Source organism: Phyllostomus discolor, chromosome 10 (genome assembly GCF_004126475.2).
Source record: "Phyllostomus discolor isolate MPI-MPIP mPhyDis1 chromosome 10, mPhyDis1.pri.v3, whole genome shotgun sequence".
NCBI lineage: Eukaryota > Metazoa > Chordata > Mammalia > Chiroptera > Phyllostomidae > Phyllostomus > Phyllostomus discolor.
The window spans coordinates 20521010-20540417 of record NC_040912.2 but is presented as its reverse complement, the minus strand read 5'-3'; the positions used below and the strand labels follow the sequence as shown (position 1 = coordinate 20540417).

The 19408-nt window shown below is 34.2% G+C and overlaps 1 protein-coding gene across 2 annotated transcripts in view; it reads right to left on the bottom strand.

Moving 5' to 3' along the window:
* The window catches only part of AGMO (alkylglycerol monooxygenase), a 286481-nt gene that overhangs the window by 131859 nt on the left and 135214 nt on the right, over positions 1-19408 (bottom strand). For both annotated transcript variants that reach the window (XM_036010553.1, XM_028525865.2), the window contains exons 6-11: positions 18702-18768; positions 16273-16338; positions 16103-16182; positions 12594-12728; positions 11149-11265; positions 2538-2620 (exon numbers count right to left, since the gene is read on the bottom strand). In XM_036010553.1, the coding sequence (XP_035866446.1) occupies positions 2538-2620; positions 11149-11265; positions 12594-12728; positions 16103-16182; positions 16273-16338; positions 18702-18768 (548 nt within the window). The remainder of the gene's footprint in view (positions 1-2537; positions 2621-11148; positions 11266-12593; positions 12729-16102; positions 16183-16272; positions 16339-18701; positions 18769-19408) is intronic.

Sequence of the window (19408 nt, the reverse complement as noted above, 5' to 3'; positions counted from 1 at the left end):
ACAATGAGTTACAACCTCATACCTGTTAGAATGGCTGTTATCAACAAGATAAGTGATAAATACTGGCGAGGCTGTGGAGTAAAAGGAACCCTCATTCACTGCTGGTGGGAGCATAGACTGGTACAGCCACTGTGGAAAACAGTAGGGGTGTTCCTCATAAAATTAAGAATAGAGTTACCATTACCATATAAACCATAAATCCCTCTTCTTATTGGGTTATCTACCCAAAAACCTCAAAAACATTTATTCAAAAGATATGTGCATCCTTATGTTTATTGCAGCAGTATTTATTATGGCCAAGACATAGAAACTACTAAGTGCCCTCTGGTGGAGGAAAGGACAAAGAAGATGTGGTACTATGGACTACTACTCAGCCATAAGAAAAGATGAAATGCTGCCATTTGCGACAACACAGATGAACGCTGAGAACATTTCGCTAAGTGAAATGAGTCAGGCAGAAAGAGCTAAGAACCATATTATTTCCCTAATATATGGGAATAAAACTGAAACTCATAGACACAGATAACGGTATGGTGGTTACCAGAGGGAAGGGGGATCAAGGGGATAGTAAAGAGTAAAGGGGGCCGAATACATGGTGACTGAAGATGATTTGACTTTGGGTGGTGGGCAGATAATGCAATATACAAATCACGTATCATAGAAATGCACACTTGAAACCTAGATGATCTCATTAACCAATGTCACCTCAATAATCAAAATAAAAAAATTAAAGATCATTAATGGACCTATGTAGTTCTTTCAATAAAACCTATGACTTAAAGAAAAAAATGCAAACTATATAATTGCTATTGGCTGATTGCTAATTCTATTAAGTATATGCAAAAATAGAATTGTGATTTTTTTAATTAAGATTTTATTTATTTATTTTTTAGGGAGGAAAGGGAGGGGGAGTGGGGGAGAGAGAGAAAGAGAGAGAGAGAGAGAGAAACATCAATGTGCGGTTGCTGGGGGTTATGGCCTGCAACCCAGGAATGTACCTTAGCTGGGAATCGAACCTGGGACACTTTGCTTCCCAGCCCGCTCTCAGTCCACTGAGCTACGCCAGCCAGGGCGAATTGTGATTTTTAATATGTGATTCTGATTCAGCGGATGTGAATAATTATTTCAGGTTGACTTGAGATTCATTTTTCCATTTTCTCATTTTAAGGCTTAGTATTTATGTACTTTACTTCTAGTGTAGAAAAGTATGGATATAGAGCCAAACAAAATGAATGATAAAATAAACACCATTTTTAAAGCATTGAAGGAAACAGGTTTAAAATTCTATACATTGTTTACACATGACTACATGAAATGTGTCGGCTGCATCGTTCTTTACCAAATGTTTATAGAGAATGCATATTATAAACAGTTTCATTAACTAGAAAGATTCATGTGGACCGGGATCTTGCTGAAACTCCAAAATCTTTTGCTGTTCCAGAACATTCATTAAGCTGTCCTTGGGAAAGTGGTATGCATTCAATATAAGTTAAATGGGCGTTTACTGGACTGTTATATTTAACATTTACCGAAACTAATGATTATTGGTTACCTACTTGAAAAACAATAACACTACAACAAAGATAAGATTTCAAGAATGACTAAGCTGTTTTGCAGTTTTTCACAAAGTTACAATATATGTAAACTCTGTAATTTGTGAATTCTTGGTCATATTGCTTGGGTTTGTGTTTTGTTCTATCTTTTACTGTCTATCTGTCTGACTATCTTAATCTGTAAATGGGCTTTGTAATAATTATTATCTCAGAGCATTGTTGTAAGCATTAATAATACTCCATGGTACATAATAATATATAAATGTTGGTATTAGTATTAGTATTAATAATTGATAAGTATCGAACTCTAATATTTGAATATATACCTTATGCCAAAAAAAGCAATTTAAAATTATTCAATGTATTTTCTGGCCATGTTAGTATTTAAAAGAGGATTCCTTAAATAAAATTTTATGTGAGGGTAAAGGACATAAACTTTAACTATACACACATTCAGACATATTAACTATGCAATGACAAAAGAAAAATGCTCAAAATAGGTTTTATATTTTATTAAGTACTCAGAGTTATGGTCTAGGTTTTGCCAAATTAATCATTATATTTATAGATTTTTAAAATAAACTTGAAAATCCTAACTTTCATTTAAAAGATTTAGATTTAACGTGCACCCTTGATATAAAATCAGATATACTGCTACTATGTTTTATTTAAAATAAAGGTGTGAGGTTATAGTTTCAAATTTATTTTTTTCAATAACAAATGTTGGGTGAATAACAAAGTTTTGCATATATTTAAAAATACTATATTATAAAATTATATAAAATGAAAGAATTCCACATCTTGCCTTTGATCGAGAAGAAATCCAATGGAGGTCAAGGTCAGGATAATGAAGCAAACCCTCAGAAGGAGAGTTTCAGATTTATTTTTTTCAATAACAAATGTTGGGTGAATAACAAAGTTTTGCATATATTTAAAAATACTATATTATAAAATTATATAAAATGAAAGAATTCCATATCTTGCCTTTGATCAAGAAGAAATCCAATGGAGGTCAAGGTCAGGATAATGAAGCAAACCCTCAGAAGGAGAGTGAACTGTGACAGTGCCTGTCAGACAAAAATACAGACCAACAGTTGGTTTAGGAAAGTTATCCAAAGGTGCATTCGAAGTAAAGCTGACATGGAAAACAGCCCAAATTACATTTTATGTGACACTATTTTGTCACTGACATTTTTCAAAGAGGCTGACATTTTCAAAAAGATGACATTTTGATTTTCCTAATGTCATTTATTTATCTTATTGGACACTTGTAGAATGAAGTAGACAATTCACAATGGTATTTTACTGGCTGTTTTTTTCTAAAATTCTCCCTGTAAGTTTGACTTTTATAATTCTTTGAAGTCCCTCTGCCCCCATGTATGGAGAAATCACTTAGATCTGTGTGAATAAATACCACATTCCACTAGCTATTTTTAATATGACCAATGCTTTGTGGTTTCAAACACAAAGCTGTCTTTAATACAGAAAATATTTAAAGGAAAATGTACTTATTAGTGCAAACACATATATGAATGAGCTTTCACACACATTCACATTTGATGAAATCTATATGTTTATATGCAGTGTCAAAGGCATTATCTTTTGAATTATAGGAATAGTAGTTTTATCATAATTATAAATAAATTAATTGTGCATCTTGTTTACATGTGAAAAATAATAACAGTGTTTCATTGGGCTTATTTACATGTTATACCATCCACTGCTGGTATGTATTTCAGGAAAATATTGCTGACCTAAAGTGCTAAAATGAAACTATTATTTAATTTAATCTTTGGATGTATTATAAGTCTTTATGATTATCAAAATGAAGGCCATAACCATAAAAAGCTTTATTAAGCAAGGGATTCTTTTTCCTCCGTTAAAGTGATCTTTACAATTCTGAGGAGTTGGGTAGCTCTAACTTCCACAGATATGTATGCCTGGAGAACTTGACCTGTGTGCATTTTTCTTTAAGAAGATGGGGGAAAAAACCATTCAGGAAGTGACGTTAACTATATAGAAACTCTAGAATTACATGTTTGTCATAGTGCTGCTTAAACAGTAGATGAACTTTGCTCACAAATGTAAAGCAGAAAGCCTTTTTCTTCTTGAAAGGGGATATGACCCTCTTACCATTCTGTGGAAAAACTTTTGTGGTCAATGTGGCTACTTTTCATATTTCCCTACCTGCTAAATTTCACAGCAGAACTATCAGCCCCATACACTATAGCCTAAAATAATCATATGTGTCTATATGAAAGTTATTTTTATAAAACGTCGTGTATTGTCAAAGATGATTTGATAATATTTTCCATGATTTTATTCTAAGGCTGAAGAAAAAAAAGGTATGAATTTTGCGATTATCACAAGGTGGTTTATTTTTAAGAGTTTCTCTAAAAGGTGCCTGAGAAGGAGTACTAAAGTCATTGTTTGGATTCAAAATGCTCAGATTCCCAAACATCCCTAAAATGAGGTCAGAATGATCTAACACTTAAACCTTTGCAACATCTGAGAAGGGAGCAGGTTGGGTTTGCAGGGACACCTGCAGGGCAGCCTCTGTCACCCCTAAGCGTGGGGGGTGTTGCCTTCCAGATGTCTTGAGCTGCTGGGTTAGGTATGCTGAAACCTAAATATTTGAAGATGCTTCCCAGTATTACCACATAGACAAAGGAACGCAACCCTAGGTGATATCACAATGCAATTTGTATTTCTATGTGGCTCTGAAGAATCTATCTTGAAATAAGGTCTTGTTCTTTAAAAATTTTGCCAGTATTGACTACACTAATTTTTCTAAATTTTCAAAACTCCCTAGGTTATTACTGAAGCATTAAAAAAAGAGAAATATTATTTAAATGAAATTTTTAGAATTCAAACAAGAAGGAAACAAAATAAATATTTCAAAGGTGAAAATATATCAGCTAAAATGTATAATGAATATATAGTTCAGAAGCATTGAACTGATATGGAATTTGTGCATTTGTACAAAATTTTGTAAGAAATAAAAGTGAAAAAGAAAACCTTTAACCGAATACTTAGAGAATACTTATGTATAATGATATTTTAAGCTATGATTACACTCTATTAAAAAATGAATGTGCACCCGACACAATAGAGAAGCAAGAGCTGATGTATACTCCCACTTGAAAACAAAAACAAAAACAAAAAAAGAACACAATAATATACCTGAACCAACTTTTTTCAAGACATTGGACACAAGGCAATAGAGGTCAGTGATTCCCAGAAAATGAGATACTAATGACATGACCCCGACCATTGCTCCATCTTAACACCTTGAGCGAGTTTCTAGGCTGCAACTCAGGGGGCACTAGTAGAAATACATATACCTTTCTGTTTTTTCCCAAAAATAAAGAAAAAGGAGACATTAAAAGACAACATCAGATAGATAAACTTCCTTTTCATGAGTATTGCTTTTAATAAGGAAATATGACTTCCAGGAACTCTGCATTTAGATTTGGAGTTTCCAAAGCTGAAATAAAATATCTAATTTTTGCATACTTTTGAGGAATCAAAATGAGGTCATAATTTAAATTATAAGCATTTTAGGGTTCATTATGTTTGCCTTAAGATAACTTTTTATAAATTATTATTCATCGATTCTTGAGAGAGAGCAGAAGGGGGAGAGAGAGACATTGATTTGCTGTTCCACTTACTTACGTATTCATTGGTTGATTCTTGTATGTACCATGACCAGGATTGAACCACAACCTTGGCATGTTGGGATGATGCTCTAAGTAACTGAACTCTACCCAGTGGGCATGTAGGATACTGACCATATTTGGAAATAGTACTAATAGTACTAGAGATACATTTAATTACACAATTAATATTTCATTATTTGATGTATATGAAATTTTTAATGTTCACTTTCCTACTTTAATATTTTTCAATATAGTGGAAAAATTGTAGTTTTCATTGGAACTCACAATGATCAATTTTCTATATTTCTGCAGTCTATGCTTATTAGTAAGGTAACTTGTGCTAATATTCTTTCTTTATTATACATTTATTACATTTATTTTGTGGCTTTAAGTTATAATTGATGCTCATTTTGGCTTACATTTCATTTTCTTTCACATTACTTCAGTTACCACCTAAAAACTTGAGGAAATTAAATTAAATCCCAATAGGCTACACTGGAAGAAAACAGTATACAGAGGATATTGACTTGAGACGTTTCACACAGGACCTAAATTAGATCGAATTTGTTCAAGTGACACTTCCTGTTATGAGAATACAACTAAATACATTGAGTTTTTTCCAAAGGTCTGTTAAAATAAGTCAAGTCAACATGAAACATTAGTCACAAAATTTCAGTGCCCATAATATTTTACAGAGTACAACATCTAGGGGAACTTAAAACTATAAAACTCTGTTTCCAAATTTATATTGTATATTCTCAGATGCCTCATTAACTTGATATAAATCATCAAATAATCTGGTTAAAGCATATCTGCAGTAACTTTGTTACACATTCTATTATAAGACTGTTAAATATTCAAACTGCTTTGAGTGTGTCTGCTATTCAAAAGGATAGCATTGCCTTTACTATTTCACCTTGGAAACATATTTTCGTTTCAAATGTGTATTCATGATATCACCCCATGAAGTGGACCCTGGCAGCTCAGAAATTGATTTCCCAAGCATTACTAAACCAAGATCAACATAAAAGTCTGTGGTTCATATCACTAAACCAAACATTATATATTTAAATGTATTCATTGCATGTTTCAGAAAGAAAAGAATGTGCCTTTTACACCTTTGTGGTGGCCATCAAATTGCTTTTTTGACTCCCAAAGTTATTTATACAAAACTCGAACACATAAAACAAGTGAGTATTCATCTACTCTGGTATATGCATAAACAGAAAGGGCTGTGGGACCACAGCATGTACCCAATTACAAGTCAGCCACAACGTTTCTGTGTGATTATTGGCCACAGCAAATATGGAAAAAAAATATTGCTGTTGGATTTTAATGTCTTCATATGCCTTGAAACATCCTGGAGACTAGAAAGGCACTATAGAATTGTGCAAATAAGCAATTTTTTTTCTTAGTTGCACAGCATGTTTTTAGCAAAGAAAAACATGTGTGGGAAACAAGCAAATGCACCTTTTCAAAATGTATTTGTATCAGGAATGAAGCTGTCTCCAACTCTAATTTCAGTTTCAAAAGGATTTCAACAGTTGGTATTTCTCTTTGTCAATAACATTGACAGGAGTTTCTCATATGGTTTTGACTACAGATGAAAAAATCCTGTGAAAACCATGCTATACATTACATATCTTAATATACATAGTGTCTGGCTACATTTTTATCCAGGAAGCACTCACACTGGCCTAGACAGTCGAATCTCTTGGTGAACTTAACATTAAGGGTCTTTATTTCAAAATCAAAATGGGTAAATTTCTATTTTTGTTTCTACACATTAATATAATTGATTTTGGGATTTTATTTAGTATAACTAAAATAAATCAATAAATTAAATTGTACTCTACATTGGTTGTTATCTTGGGCACTAGATATAGGGGTGGGTAAAAGTAGGTTAATAATAATTAATACAATAATTTAAATGATAAATGATAATACAAGAATAAACTGGGCTTGATGTACTCTCAGCCACCTCTGTATTTGGATGCAGATGATCCTGCTTGTCTTCTGGTTTCATTCCACTATCTAAACTCTGTAATGCATATACATTTTAATCATAATTTACGTGAACAAATAAACATAAAGTGGTCAGTGATGGGTTGACTATGGAATACTTAAAGAGATGATTGTGAGGCTTTAAGTTAAGCAATGGATAATTCTAAACATTAGGGTAGTTTGATAGCTACCTGTGCACTATTAAGAGTAATGTAGTTCATTCTGCTTTTAAGAAAGCTTTGCTCCTGAAATAAACTCTTGGGTTCACATTTCGTCTCTTCTGAAGCTAAAGGCAAAGGAACAGGCTACATTGTGGAATTGCTTTTATTTGTTGTAGCAAATGTATGAAAGAGCCAACAGTAAGTCCGTATATTTCTTACCATTATATTCTCAAGACATTCTGGTATCCTGCAGGACGGTTTATACATCGGTATTTTATAAGTATTTAAAGAGTATTTTTTGAAGACAAGTTCAAATCACATATTTATGAATGAGAATGATTTCTGTAGATCTAACATTTATTTTTGCCTACTCGAATCTATTTTCTTTTTCTATTTATTGTCATCTCAATTTTTCTCCCAAACCGTCCTATCTCTCCTCTCAAACGATGAGGATCACACGGAGCTGGCCCTGTCTTCCCATTCCCAGACGGAATGGTCTGTGATCCGGGCTTCACGGCATTGCTTGGTTCAGTGACATCCAGGTAAGCCAAGCATTAACATCAGACTCCCGTTGGAAACTTCCACTTCTGGAGTCCTTTGTGAGGCAGTACTTAAAACCAGAGCTCCCGATAGCCACCCTGCTACCACAAAGGCTGAACATTGGTAGGAAAAGCTGCATTTTGAGAAAAGCATAGCTGTAAGAGAGAAAGAGAAGATTCCTGGTGGCACTGTTTCACTCACTGGATGCAGCGCTGCCTGAAGAAGAGAAATGCCAGACTCTTCAGCTCTGTGAGCTAATAAATTCACTCTAGCTTGGATTTCTGTCACATTAGCCAAAAAGTCCTGCCTAACACACTCAGTATCCTATTTAAGGAGACTTACTTTTTAGATAATTTCACAGGGTGGATATCATAAAATTATTAAAAATAAACATATAGAGCTATTTTTCTGTACATATTATTTATAAATTTCTATTACTTATGGGGTTTTCATAGATAGACTGATAGCTGTCAATAGCAGAGACTTACTCTTTAAAAAAGAAAATTTATCTTGCCTGGATTCACTGCCCACTAATCACATTTATATTCATTTATATTTTTCTAGGTTCTTATATCTTTTTTTAGAGTTTCTCATAGCATTATTTATGTCATATATTTTGATCTCATTGTCTTTTAGCACTGGATAATGGGAACACTTTTTGCCTCTGTCTTTTAATGCACTAATTCTCTCTTCATTTGTCTTTAAACTGCTATTGAAGTCATGGACCTCCTCGTGTCTGTTGTACTTCTGTGTCGTAGAACTTTAATTTGATTATTTCTAAATGTGCCTCATCATTTTTTATTGGGTCTTATCTCTTGATTTTTCATAATTTTTAGTTTCTTCAACTTCTTCAAATGTACTTAATTTACTTATGTTTCAATGATTTCATTTCCAAGAACTGTTGTATGTTAGGGTTTAATTATGCTGTTCTTTTGTTTCTAGAAATGCATTATCATGTTGGCTTTTTTGTAGTATGATTCTGTGCTTTGTATCTGAGTTCACAATCACTAAGACTGTTGGTGGGAATACGGTGAGACCTGGGTTTAATGGATGGCTCTAAGAGTGAATTGAACACAGGTCTTCTAAACACGTGAAACCTCCTCTGAGATCCCTTCAAACTATGTTCTTAGTATTAGGCTTATAAATCAATGGTCAGGTGAATCCTAGACTCATATCTGAATGAGGGCTGGTTTGTAGTTAAAAATCCTTAGGAAATCCTTTTTAAAAAAGTCTACCTTCTCAAAGCCAAGTCGACTAGAAGCAAGTTTCTTTTCCATTATTTTTTTTCTTCCTTACCCCATCCCATCAATGAGGCATTTCTTTTTTGTTTCAATTGTCTTATTTGAAGTTCTTTATCTGAATTCTCACCTATGTAGGTTCTTGGCTTTGTATCGTCACTTGAGGTCTCGACCAGTGGAGACTGTCCAACGCCCTGGGACAGCCGTCAGGATTAGCCTTGTTTCCCCACTGGATTATATTTCTGCAGCATTTTTAGTTTCTAAGAAGTACCTCAATTTTTTGCCACCTCATTTATGCAATTCATCTAAACAGGCTTTGTAAAGTATATTTTATCCACAATAGCAATTGCTCTGTGCACCTTAAAAAGAAATACATATTTCTAAACCACCATCTTATACTTTTAGGTTGGCCAAAATTTTTGTTTGTTTTTTTCATATGATAGCTGTATTAGCGTTTAGTTGTCTTTAACTTGATTCAAAATTATTTTGTTAGATTGTATTGTGACAGCTGTCATATCAGTGTGCACTTTTTTAAAAAGTTACTAAAATTGGTGAATTTTTGTATAGCCACTTTAATATTGAAGATGGAAAAATATGCAACATTTCCAGCATATTATACTTTATTATTTCAAAAAGGTAAAAATGCAACTGAAATGCAAAAAAAGATCTGTGCAATGTATAGAGAAGGTGCTGTGAATGCTCAAATGTATCAAAATTGGGTTGGAAAGTTTTGTGCTGGAGATTTCTCCCTGGACAATGCTCCATGGTTGGATAGACCAGTTGAAGTTGATGGCGATTAAATCAAGACATTGATTGAGAATAATCAATCAATGTTATACCACTCAGGAGATAGCCAACATACTCAAAATATCCAAATCAATAGTTATTGGTGAAAATGAAAAACATGTCTTTTATTTTATGGAAAAAACATACAGACTTTTGACCACCCATTAAAGAGAACCCCTTCCACTTCTTTAAAGTATAACTAATTTATTCAAAGAGAGCTACTAAGTGAGCCATCAAAATTCCTGATTTAGTGAGATTATTTTATGAGGTGCTTGTTTTCTTAGTAATGAAGTCAAAAACACTGATTTTTTATTCTTGTGTGGCCCTCCATTCAATTTCACCTACTTCCAAACTAGTTACCTTATTATAATTTATGTACCTCTTTGAACTATTAGAAATCATTTTTGGAAGAAAATAATATAAATCTAGAAAATGAAACATGCATTTACATTTTTTTATCATTTTACAATATACTATGCATTTTTACATGCATTGTGTTATTTTTATTTTCTCAAAAAATGTAGGCAGTGCTCTTATGTAGCTAAACAAGTAAATAAATACCTCCCAGGTGATAGTGCCTGAATTACAATCCTGACTCTAAACCCTGGACCATAGTTCTAGCTATTCTGAATATTCTGACTGTTTAAACAAAACAAATGAAGTCTATCCTATGTTAGAACTTTCTAAAGTCAAAGTTATCAGAGTATTTTCTAATTGAAGGTATGCTGAAATTAATATAAAGTATTTTTCCCAAACATTTAATTCTAAAGTACTTTTTTTTGTATTTGTTAGGAAATTTATTTGTGGCAAATTACTTGCTATTTATCATTTATATCAATAGTATATTATTTGGCATTCTATACTGAAACACTTCAGATACAATTAATTTACATTCAATAGTCTAGAATTCGTTTCTCTTTTTAAAAAAATATTTTATGTATTTATTTTTAGAGAGGGGAAGTGGGGGAGGAAGAGAGGGAGAGAAACATCAATGTGTGGTTGTCTCTTGCGCCCCCTACTGGACACCTGGCCTGCAACCCAGGCATGTGTCCTAGACTGGGAATCGAACTGGCCACCCCTTTGTTTCGCAGGCTGGCAGTCAATCCCTGAGTCGCACCAGTCAGGGCTCATATATCTGTTTTAATGTAAGATATTTTATCAAGCAAAATTACAAGTGTTCACACTATTTAAACTGGACAGCACTTACAGCTTTATCTGCAAAGGTGTCTTCGTAAAATGCTAGCATCAGAGCAAACTGCAGAACCGCATATATCTTTAGTAAATGAGACGCCGATGATGAGTAGGGAATTTCTTTCCCTGTGACCTAAGAAGACAAGAAAGAAATCTTTTGTTTATATCACTCCCTGGCTTATTCTTCTCACCGAAATTCAAACTAACTAAAAAGACAAAAGCATAAAAAGATAAAAAGGCAAAAATGAAAGGTTTTGCAATTTTTTTTCCAAAATGATTCTAACATTCATTATTTGGACAGAAAAAATGTAAAAGCTATCAGACTTGCTTTTCATTTCTAAAGCATTATGATTCTGATTGGGTCTGCCATGTATAGAGCAAAGAGAGAATTGATTCAGTGATATGTACTGGTGATAAGATAACCAAAATGAACATGAAATGTGCAATATGAAAATATAAATAGAATATTATGTCCATGATTATACAGGGTGGGGTAAAAGTATGTTTATAGTTGTTTGTATGGAAGACAATATAATAATTAATAAATAAACATACAAGAATGGACTGCGTGTTTCACATAATCACAACTCTAAAGGTACTTCTGCCCTATACTGTCCATGAAAGGATAGTGACAGAGAAAATGGAAGGTGACTTTGGGCAGTGGAGATTCATATGCCCCTCAGGGAAATATTGCTGTATTAGAAATAACTTTCTCAAACTACAGATTTTCCCAGACACACTACGGTTCTATTTTTAATGCAGATGTAAACAACAATATAACTTTAAAGTATTCACTTTAGGTTATTACTTGAAACAAATAATAAAATAGATCATAGTTAACTAAAATTTTTGGAACTGAAGTAAGCAAAGTATTTTCACCTATATCAAGTTTGCTCTTGTTACATAACTGACTTTGAACACACTGAAAGTATCTGGGAGAGTTAAACATAGAAGCTTTCATAACTAGATGAGAGAACATCCTTATTAGGTCAGGATTTTTTGGAAAATAAAAATAAACCCATATAAATCATATTATTTTATTTTATTGAAATATTGGCTGAATTTTATGTTCATCGTTATCTTTAAAATCAATGGTAGAATCACTTGTAAGGCTCCCTCCATCTCTAGTGTTTTAGGATTCTGTGACTGAGCCACATGAGTTCCTGCACTGCATAAATTCCCTGGTTGTGGGTTCGGGTGGATCTCAAACCCAGCCTCTGCAGCTCTGTCCCCTAAACCATGATCCCTGGTGAGATGTGATGTGTGCCTGGGTGAAGGCACCCCTCTGATTGGCCCCTAGGTGGTGTCCACTCATTAAGTTATGTTCCACAAGGCTATGTCTGCCTAAGGGAACATCTTCTTTCAGATTTGTATTAAGTCAGTGCTATAAACAGGCTGGTTGTAGACCTGAAAATATGAGACGATATCTTCACCATTAGCAAACCCATGAACTCTGCTTACCTCTGGGATTTCTTCACTCAGTCCAAGTCGTGGTTTACCAGGACCCCATCCTGGTCCTTTAAATATGACAGAAAACTTATTGAAGAACCCAGGTGTGGCCCAGAATGTAGTCCATATGTAAACTAAATGGTGGAACTAGAAGAATAAAAATATAGTTCAAAATAAAAACCTCTTAACAGAAAATTAAGTACAGTAAGTCATGTATTTCATTTTACTGTTTAATGCAATTTACATATTTTTAAAATATATAGGTCATGTATAATTTGCTTAATGCTAATTAATATGTAACTATATTACAGATTATAATTCATTCTATGAATTTATATACTTTTAAATTTAAATGTATTCTTTTCCATATTTCTGGAGCTCCACAAAACTATAATTTGAAAATTAAAAAACAGGTAAATTGTTTAGAGACTCAGCCGAGTAGAAAAGTGAATTAAGAGGCTTTACTTCCAAAAGAATTAACTAGGAAACTGTATACTTAATATCCATATCTAATGACATCTTTTTTATGTTTTCTTATTTATTTGTAATCCTCATCTGAGGATATATTTTTTGATTTTAGATGGAAGAGAAAAGGAGGGAGGGAGTGGTGGAGGAAAGGAGGGTGGGAGAGGGAGAGGGAGAGAAGAATTGATGAAAGAGGGGAACATCAATTGGTTGCCTCCTGTATGTGCCCCAGTTGGGGAATGAACCCATTAACTCAGGTATGTGCCCTGACCAGGAATTGAACCTGCAATCTTTTGTTGTATGGGATGGCACCCTAACCAACTGACCACTTTACCAGGCAGTTAATGTCATCTTTTCTAAAGTCTTGCTAAATGGGTATCAGGTTGGTCATGGAAACATACAAATATTGCATATATGTTGCATATTTGAAAAATAATCCTTTACTATATTGAGTTATAGGTAAACATGTCATATTAAGGAAATATACTGAAAGCTATTTCTGATAGTAGACTTCTGAGTATTAAATGGCCTATATTCTGCATAGGAAAATATAAAAGTTTGCTGACTGAGTCAAAAGTTTCCTGTGAGGCTTATACCAGGAGTTCACAATCTTTAAATAACATTCATTTGACAGGTACTGAAGTTAAAAGTACATCCATATCTGATGAGTACCCGATAGCCATACATGATAAGTACCCAACAAATATAGCTACTAAGATAATTAGCTATAAATGCCACACTTGTCATCATAATGCATCACAAGATTAAAAATAATCCTAGAGGTTGAACATGAGCTATAGAATCTAGAGATGAGTTCTATTATAAGTGTAGTAATACACTGATGTGGAAAGAAGTTTTGCTCGATCAGAATTTGTGGGCTGGCATTTTAACTCTCTCTCAAAGAATTCAAACTGCTAGAATTAAAAACATGGCTTTCTAAAATGCTTAAAATATTACAATAAGGAATCTTAAGCAATTAAGGAACCATTTAGGATTTAGTGAACCAAATTTGATGAAAAAGGAAGTGTTAGATGGGAACTTACCCTGGAGTTTTGCAATAATATTAATAATAATAGGAAGAATACAGCAAGTTGATGTATTTAAAACTTATAACACATTAATATACCTATCTGTAGTGTTATTGTGAAAACTGACTGCAATTTTATTGCTATCATACTAGATACAATCCATGAGAAATATATGGTAACATTTTAAAATCAGGAGTACTTTCTCACTTATTTGCTACCCAATGCTCTGAAATTCTTGGACCTCAATGGAGAGCAAAGTGAATTGCTTATGCCAAATACTAAGGGAAAAAAATTTCCTAAGTTGCTTTTTTATGTTTTTGAGAGAAGGTAAGAGATTTAGCTGAATATACAGGACTATAAGTGAAAGTAAACATATGTTTTTGTAGGTTCTGGAACTTAGTAATCACAACTTGCTGATCTGAAATTTCTGATGATGTGAGTGAGCATGTATTAATAGAAGACTAAACCTTAGACACAGTCCTGACAATTACGACAGCAAAAAAAAATATGTGAGGAGTAGATGCCTGGAGATTTGAACCTGACTCAAACTCATAAGCAGCTCATAACTACTTGTGATTGTCTGAATATCATCTCTCTCCAAACCCTGCACATCAATTTCTACAGCTCACGGACGCTTGTCATTCTCTTATTCTGTCACAACATGAGCTTCTTTTAATACTCTCAATGTATTATTTCTACATTGGTTTCAATTCCGTAAAGTTTATTATTAAGGAAGAACTCTGAAGTATTTCTTTAGCATTCTCCTGAGAGATATGCTCTTCACAATCCTTGAGAGAAAGAGAATGGGGCGCAGGGGGAGGGCAGGGAGAGAAAGACCAAGAGACACAGAGAGTAAGTTGCTCTGTGGTTGAGAAAAAGAGAGAAATCATCAAATTTTTCTTTTGAAATGTGAAATAAAAATGCCCTTCACTTGACAAAGGCAGACAATGGGCCATGTTCTTTTCTGTAAAGAGGCAGGAAAATGTAAGGTTTGGGCTTCTCCTGGAAACCATCTTGGCTGAGTTTGCTCTTGACAAGCTGTGTGTCATTGGGTGAATTATTTAAATCCTGGGAACCTCAGTTTCATCCACCAAAAAATAAAAAGAACTACTACCTCTAAAGTTGTTAGAAATGGTTCCGTCAAATATTTGCGCTGAGCTATTAGCAATGCCCTACACAGAGTAAAATAAATATCAATTTATTTTATTTTAACTTTCTTAAAAATTTGAAGACGTAGGTTTGAAAGCAGACCCAACAGGAACCTGTAATTTTCTGCCTTCTCGAATGTGGTAAACCCAGTCCCCGGGACAGAGCTGGCATTGACTGGCCCCTTTAGTGTTTCAAGCATTCTTATCTTTTTCTCATTTACGAGTCCCTAACCCAGGAGTGTTTGAGGTGGGGTGCTGCTGACAGATCGGAGCTTCACAGACATTCCTAATGTCTCTAGTGCCAACCATGGAAACCAGTGGACAACCAATACCACATGTCTAACAGGAAAGTGGTCCAGTGCAACAAGCCTTCGCAGGTGAAACAGTGTGCAGACCTGACCAGCCCGTAATCGCTCCTGACACGGAGGCCCAAGCAGAGTGGGGCAAAGGCCTCGTGCTGAATTTCTAACCAGAGTCGTGCAGGCATGAAGCAAATATTTTTCTTACTGCGGGATCAGCCTTAATTATACATGTTGCTGCTGCTCTTTCTGAATGCATGAATACATTTCAGATCTAGGCCGAGAAAGATTGTTTGCTAAAGAGCCATTTTTTCACTTCTAGACTGTAGAAATATTTAAACATTTTAATGAAATGTTTTCTAATGTATTTTCCCCAAATTGATTCAAGTCTTTGTGTAAGCACCAGATTTATTTTCAAATTCTTTTACAGTTAAAATATTTTGTAGGGTATTGCCATTTACTATCACCTTTTAAAACTGTTTTCTTTTAAATATTTTTAAGCATTTAAAAAGAAATGTTTAAATGTTTAAATTTTTGGTAGAATATGGTCAATTCATAAAGAATCAAACTAAGTACATTACCTGCACCTTGAATGCATCAAATGTATTAATGGGATGTGTCAAACCATATACAACTTTTTTATTTTCTGCCTCAAATGTTCCTGGAAGACAAACATTCAGGATATGAACTTTTGACTTTTGCAGAGTTAGGAGCTAATTAATTGTTCAAAATTCTGGTGATTTTTACTTACCAAAAATTCTATCCCATATAATAAGGGCGCCGGCATAATTTTTGTCTATGCAATAAGGGTTTCTGCCTATGAGAAAATGATTTGAAATGTTTTTAAGAATAAAGTTATACTTCTTGGAACAATTATTCTTGTATTTTATTCTATCATTCATTTTTTTTATTCAATCTGTATTGTATTTTTTCATTCCCATTTACTTCCCTTATACCTCCCCCCAGCAATCACTACACTGTTGTCCATGTCCATGAGTCCTTTTCCCTTTTCGCTCTGTCTCCTTGTATTTTAGAACACATTAAGAAAAATAAGACTTATGTAACAATGATTTTCCTAGGAATGTTTTTTCACTGATAGTACTAGCTGTTGTTTGCTAGTAAAGTGAGTTTTTATTTTATTTTTCAATTAATTTTACTAAAAAGAGCAAAGATTTCCTTAAAACTATTAAGAATTATCTCAGATTTTAAAAATGTACCAATAATTTTCCAGTTTTTAAAAATCTTAGATAATTCTCAATTCTAATTTTAGGACTATCAAATTAATTTTTAATTATTAAAAATTAAATGGCTCAGAAAAAAATGGCACTAGTAAATAAGATAGATAATATATGCAATTTGTGTTTGTTCATTTGTTTTAAATTTTTAAGTGCATTATGTTCCTGCATCTTTTCCAGGAAGAAAATTTTCTACTTAGAGTGAGACATTACTATCTTTTAAAATCATAAAATCCATAAGTGAAATTCAAATTAACCTCAATTTTTAAATTTACTCATACCATATACAATATTTTTTCTGTTACAAAGTATTCAAATTATAATTTAAATAGCTGGGCATACTTTCTTTAATAATAATAAAGCCAAATGTATTCAATGATTATAAATAAGGATAAAGACTATCAAATCGCTACTTCGACAAACTCATTGTTTTTGTACTTCCTCATTTATTTGCACACCTTCCCTAGATGGAGATGGACATTTAAAAGTGAAGATACCAGGGAAAATCTCCCCCAGTGCAAAAGCAGAGTGGAGCTGGCTACACCGATGCACACCCCTGGTCATACACGGTGTACACAGTGACTCTCAGCTGGATGGGGGGCACTTTGACCCTCTGGGGATATGTGGGGATCTCTGAAGACATTGTTGGAAGGCACACTGCAAGAGGATATACTGGTATCTAGTACATAGAGTCCAACAGGCTATAATACACAGGACTGCTCCCTTGACCCCAAAGACCTGTCTGGCCTCTTTAAAATTAATATTAAAATGTTAATAGTGCTAAGGTTGATATAAAGCAATAGGTGTGGGAAGGTGCTCTGGAGTCAAACAGGAAACTCCCAACATTCCTTCTTCAATGTGGACTTGCTCTTCTCCGCTTTTATGTGGAGGGAACCCCAAGAGTATAACATCCTTGGCCTCTCCACCCCCTCACTAATGACTCCCTCGTGGTAGGGGAATGACTGTTGAATTTGGAAGAGGAAACTGAACATGTGCAGCCCGACCTCATCCTCTCCTCTTCCCTGGGGGAGCGGGGGCCTCTGCTCTGCTCGCTGCCATGGGAAAGGGACCTGCGCCGGAGGGGAGGAAGACCTGCAGTGCTGTCTGATTTCTGGAAACTTATAAAAACAGAACAATAATATTCTTTTATTATCAGCTTCCTTTTCTCAACAGTATGTCTGTGAGATTCACTCATACTATTGCGTGTCACAATAGTTTAGGTGTTGTCATTGGGATGTAGTTCTCCGTTACATGAACAGTCTACAGTGTGTCTACTCTACTGTTTATAAACATGTAAAGTAGGTCTATTTTTTCCACGTTACAAGTGATGCTGATATGCACATTCTTGGTGAGGCCTTTTGGTGCACAAATGTGAACATTTCTATTGTTTCTTAAGCCAGTATCTTTAAACTCGACACACCAGCCACTTGGGATTTTCTCTTTCTCAGGCAAGTGCAGTGTATTACCCAACAGAGTCAGCACACACTGTGTGCTGTGTGTAGAGTTTGTTCACAAAGTTTAAGCAAGGAAGTAAATTGTTGTTTTTAGGCTTTCCTCAAATCCCCACAGTTTTCAAGACCAGGCATTCTCTGGCTCGAAATAGGAATGACCTCAGCATCAGGTCAAGGAGTGGCCTTCAAGACATAAAGTGAATATCCACTCAGCTCTTTAACTCATTTTTTTTTCACTACAGCTGAGGAGATTTAGGCCAAAAGAAAAGTCCAAAAGCCAGATATGAGAAAGTTGGTGGTGGTGGGTTTTTTGTTTGTTTGTTTGTAGTCATTGCTTTAGAGAGGAGCCTGGTCCAGATTCAAAGGAAGAAGTGATGCCTATTTGCACAGTGTGTGCTGACTCTGTTGGGTAATTTTGATGAAATGGTGCAAAGCAAATAAATTCAACTTTTAAATAAGTGAAAAAGGAAAGAAAGAAGATCAAATTTCCTTACCGTGATGAACCCTATGATGGCTAGGAGTATTAAGAATAAGTTCCAAAGGACCAAGGTTATCAATGACCTGTTAGAAAGAAAAGGAATATTTACTTATCCACACAGTTCTTATAAATGTACATGTCATACTTAAGTATCACATTAAAATGCCACCTAGGTTAAGACATATTGCAAGTTTCAGGATTGGCATCAGAATAAAAAAAAATTCCTATCACCTGTCACTCACAGAAAGACAAAAATAAGCTCGTAACACTACTCTGAGAGTCTACTGTGAGGTTAAGAGCTAGGATGCCTCAGTTTGGTTCCTGGATCCTTCATTTATTGCCCGATCTTTAAAAAATAAGAAACTTTTCATAACTCTATTTTGTCACCTTTAAAATGGAAGTAACAGCAGTATCTACATAATAATGTTCCAATAATTTAAAATGGTCCTATTGCCAAGGCATATTTCTCTCATTTTATTTTTCACCTTTCAACTATGTCTTTGATGATTTCTGTTAGCAGAGCGTGAACAGGGAAGAGAAAATTACATTCATTTTCTGGGTTTGATTTCACCCACTAGTCAGTCATAGCATTACTTACTATCATAGCTATCATCTGTTGCATTAGGGTCATCCTGCTAATTCATATAAAATCCTAACGAGTCTCTTACCTATAGATACACCACCTACCAGTATATCCTAGAGGCACATGTCAAAGTCAAAAGG